At 43.2% G+C, this 4874-nt stretch overlaps 1 protein-coding gene across 1 annotated transcript in view; it reads right to left on the bottom strand.

Annotated features, from left to right (window-relative positions):
* Positions 1 to 71: 71 nt before the first annotated feature.
* The window catches only part of LEO1 (LEO1 component of Paf1/RNA polymerase II complex), a 41565-nt gene continuing 36762 nt past the window's right edge, over positions 72 to 4874 (bottom strand). Inside the window, exon 12 of the mRNA XM_006168741.3 lies at positions 72 to 308. Within this exon, the coding sequence (XP_006168803.1) occupies positions 204 to 308 (105 nt within the window). The 3' untranslated portion in view covers positions 72 to 203. The remainder of the gene's footprint in view (positions 309 to 4874) is intronic.

The following is a 4874-nucleotide window of genomic DNA, read 5'->3' as shown; positions in this document are numbered from 1 at the left end:
AATTCACCAGAAAAAAAGAGGCTGCATAATCAACTTGCTTTGGGAAAAAGTAAGTATTTTGAACACAGAAACCGGCTTTAAATTTTTTTTATTACAATTAATATTACACAAAAGAAAGTTCATTTCAATCAAAATAACTCATGTTTACATCATATTTATAAACTGTACAATAAAATATATAAAATGTTTTCATATTTCATACTTTAATCATCTTCTTCTTCCTCTTCATCACTGATCACATACTTCTTATGCTTTTTATTTGCTTTATCATCATCTTCTGCTTTTCTCTTTCCAGAAGGTTCACCTTCCTAAACAGAAACAATTTTAAACATCTAGAAGTTAATGGAGAACATTTCTTTTTCTTTTTTAAGTTATTATTATTATTTTTTGTTTGGAGAGGTTTTTGCTATCGGGTGTGTGTGCTCACCAGAAAGAGAGACAGAGAGACAGAAAGCGAGAAATCACCCCCCAGGGGGATGGCCATGTCGCAATCCCTTCTCCTCCATTCTCCTCTCGGGATCTTGGGCACACACACATGCATGCACATATGCCTGGCGTGAGTTTAAGCCACTGGGTCCGGGACTCGAACCACAGTCAACTACATGGGAGTTCAGTGACAAAGCCATTACGCTAACTGCTGGTCCCAACAGAGAATGTTTCTAAGATGATTTACAAAAGCAGCTCTGAATGATCCTCTAAAAAAGTAAAACAAAAACAAAAACAAAAACTTATAAAAAGATTTATTCAATGTTACTTATTATTATTATTATTAAAACTTTTGCTATGGGACACATGTGCTCTCCAGAGAGAGACTAGGGATGGGGAGGTGGGCAGGTGAGGGAGAATGAGAGAGCAAGCTGCCAGGTCTGGAACTTGAATCAGTTGGCCATGTGAGAGTCCAGTGCCTGGACCACCCCGCCACCTGCTGGCCCCCAGAGGAACTTCTAGTAACACTCAGCAGATGAATAGAACCAGTGGGCAAAGTCACGCCAGTTTTCAAACCCACAGGTAAAGAAGCTTTCTAAGATGACCGCAGTACCAACTAACCAAAAACTCCCAGGTCAAGCCCCAGCAGAGGGTGAAGGGAGCCATGCAACCTCTGTCTCTCAGGTGATTTCATGCACCCTATGCCAAAAATCTCTGTTAAAAAAAAAGGAGTAACATCTTTGTCAGGGGAGGCAAGGAAAAGGGTGTTGGAGGCCCTAAGAGAGTATTTAGGTGGGGAGGGAAGGTGGCAGTTCCTGTAAAGACAGCTGGAGGTTATACTCAAGAGTTTTTTTTTTTTTTTTTTTTGGAGAGGTTTTTGCTATAGGGCACGCATGCACACGTGCCCAGCATGAGTCTAAGCCACTGGGTCCAGGACTTGAACTGCAGTCAACTATATGGGAGTCCAGCAACACAGCCATTACGCTAACTGCTGGTCCCTCAAGAGGCATTTTTTTAAGAGAGATTTTTGCTATAGGGCATGTGTGCTCGCCAGAGAGTCAGAGACAGAAAGCGAGAAACCACCCTCAAAGGGAGATGGCCACACCACAATCCCTTCTCCTCCAGTTTCCTCTTGGGATTTTTCTTGCATGCATGCATGGACATGTCCAGTGTGAGTTTTAAGCCACCAGGTCCAGGACTTGAACTGCGGTCGATTATGTGGGAGTGCACTAACGTAAACATTACGCCGCTTTCTGGTCCCCCCAAGAGGCACTTTGAAGTCCAGTAGTTACAAGCTAGCATCTGCCCAGCCTAGAAGGTGGCTGATTTTAAAAAAAAAAAAAAAACAAAACAAACAAAAAACCCCCTAATTTCTGAGAATACAAGGAATAAACAGAAGACCCATGGCACTTCTCGGTTTTCATTTACAGTTTCTGCCTGCCAGGAAATAAACAGCATCTGCTTATGGGGACTCCCGTCTGCCAACAGTTCCACACAGGGTAAATGCATCATGAAGCTGTCACCCATCTAATCTGAAACAAATACATTGCAGGATAATGCAGCAATTTTTGTCTGGTGATCTTTCGTAACATGCCACTTCCAAGAACGATTGGGAAATATTAAATGGGGTGATTAACAGTAACCTAAGAATAGAACCCTGCCTCATATGAGGGAAGGGCTCACAGAAGTCCAGAACAATCAAAACACTTCAAAATCAAGGATACCAGGAACACAACGTCCATTTCCTACAATATGGCAAAGCAGTTACTTGAAAACTTCCCAGTGAAAATAACTGACAATCATGGATTAAAAAATAAAGAAATCAACATGATGGCACGGTATCAATATAATGACAGAAGGGGCCGGCAGGCAGAGCGGTGGTTAGGATGTTGGATTCCCAGATGGCCGAATGTGGTTCAAGTCCTGGATCTGACGGCTTGCTTTCTCACTTTCCCCCCCTCTCTCTCTAGTTCTCTCACTCTCATTCATCTCTGGTCAAATTTAAATAGATAAATAAATGATGTTAAATAAAATAATTCTAAAAATTTTTTTTAAAAATATATAATGACAGAAAATAAGGTATAATCAGGGACCAAAAACCATTTTAATTTAAATAATTGGTGTGGTGATCAAGGGTGCTGGATTCCCACATGGCTGACTGTGGTTTGAGTCCAGGACCTGGAGGCTTGCTTTCTCACTTTCCCTCTCTCTCACTCTCACTTTCTCCATCTCTGGTCAAATTAAAATAGATAAATAAATGATGCTAGATAAAATAATTCTAAAAAATTTTAAAAATATGTAATGACAGAAAATAAGGTATAATCAGGGATCAAAGCTATTTTTATTTTTAAAATTAATTTATTTTGTCTGATTTTAATATCTTTCTTTTTATTTATTTAGTTTTTAATGCTACAGGGTGCATGTGCTCACTGGAGAGAGGCAGAGAGAGAGACAGAAGGCAGGAAAGTAAGAAAGCACCCCCTGGGGGGACGGTCACACAGCGATCCCCTCTGTAATCTCCTCTCTGGATTCTGGGCACTCGTGCTCATGTGCTCAAGTGTTTTCCGAGCTGCGGGCCACATGGGATCCAGCCGCCTCAACCACCATGCCACTGGCTGGCCTGAGGCCAAATACTAAGTCAAAGCAAGGATCCAGAGAAATATTGGGTTATCGGAGAAGTCATGACTCATTTTTGCATAGAAAAATACGTCAAGGCTTTTCTGACAACCGATGCATTAGAACTGACGCAAGCTTTCTCCTGGAGGCATTTACCCAATTATGTGAACATGAACTTTGGATCTTATGCCTTCCAGGGCCCAGAGGACAGGAGACAAAGGCCAAATTCAGATTACTAGGAAACTCGGGAGGATTACATCTGTAATGTCTAGGGAACGAGAAATCAGCCCAGCCCTATTTCTCTGAGGCACCAGGTGGCAAACATAGGAAAGGTAGGTCGGAGAACAAGTGTTCTAGGACTTTAGCAACCAGTTTCTGCTGCAACTACCCAACTCTGAGATAGTTTGCTGGGCTCTGTTCTAAATGACTATGAAGGTAAGTGTGAGGTAATTTCCAGTCTCAAACATTAAAATAACTGGCAGGCTGTGCCAGCAGGTGGTTTGCTGATTAGGTTGCTGGACTCCTACGTGGCTGACAGTGGTTCGAGTCCCAGATCTGGGGGCCTGCTTTCTCACTTTCCTGCTCTCTCTGTCTAAATTAAAACACAAAAACAAAAACAAGTAATAAATTAAATAAGTAATTCTTAAAAACAACAACAACAACCAAAAAAACTCCGCAAATTGGCAGGTGGGCCAACCAATGACATAGAGGTTAAGGAAACTGATCACATATGGCTGACTGCATGGACTGCATGGTTTGAGTCCTGGACAAGGTGGCTTGAAAAATACACCAGCAGGACCAGCAGTTAGTGTAATGGCTATGTCGGTGAACTCCCATGTGGTCAACCGTGGTTCGTGTCCCAGACCCGGTGGCTTAAACTCACGCTGGCTGCGTGTGTGTGCGTGCCCAAGATCCCGAGAGGAGAACGGAGGAGAAGGGATTGCAGCGTGGCCATCCCCCCTGGGGGGTGATTTCTCGCGTTCTGTCTCTCTGTCTCTCTCTGTCTGGCTGAAAAGCACATGTGCCCTACAGCAAAAACCTCTCCAAAAAAAAAAAGAAAAAAGAAAAGAAAATACACCAGGCATGTGTGTGTGCGTGCCCAAACACCCTGAGAGCAGTGTGGTCATCCCAGCAGGGGGATGCTGTCTCTCGCTTCCTTTCTTTGTCTCTGGTAAGTGCACATACTCTATGGCAAACTATAAAACAAAAACAAAACTAATTGGTAGGAAATTAAAAACAAAAATTTAAGAACTTTCAGAGAATGCATAAACACGGGAAAGACTCATTTCTGTGGTAATCCAAAAAGGCCTAATTCTGACAATATAGCTTAAACTGGTCTTCAGTGGTCAATGTGGGAGGAACCTGATACCATTAAATATAAATCTTTACAGGAATCAATCAAAGTTCCCACTGACATAAACCAAGCATTTAATACTAAACTGCATAGAGAAGCAGCAGAAATACTGGTATAATCTGAATGCTTGTGTCCCAAAAATCTGTAGGCTGAAACCCTAAGGAACAGGGCCTTTAGGGAGGTGATTGAGTCATGAGATCGGAGCACTCACTTATGAGTGGGATTAGTGCCTTCAGAAACCTGGCCAGGGGGCCAGCTGGGGCATGGTAGTTCAAGTGACCGACTCACATGGTTGTCTGTGCTTGAGTCCCAGACTTGGGGGCTCGAAAAACGCTGGGTACATGTGCGTCTGTACCCAAAATCCTGAAAGGAGGGAGAGATGGAGAAGATAGGATTGGGGCATTACCATCCCCCATGGGGGGTGCTTTCCCCCCCCCCCCGCCCTCCCCCTCCCTCTTTCTCGGGGGGCGGGAGCACC

Source organism: Tupaia chinensis, unplaced genomic scaffold, assembly GCF_000334495.1.
Source record: "Tupaia chinensis unplaced genomic scaffold, TupChi_1.0 Scaffold146140_1, whole genome shotgun sequence".
NCBI lineage: Eukaryota > Metazoa > Chordata > Mammalia > Scandentia > Tupaiidae > Tupaia > Tupaia belangeri.
This window is presented reverse-complemented; position numbering and strand designations above follow the sequence as displayed.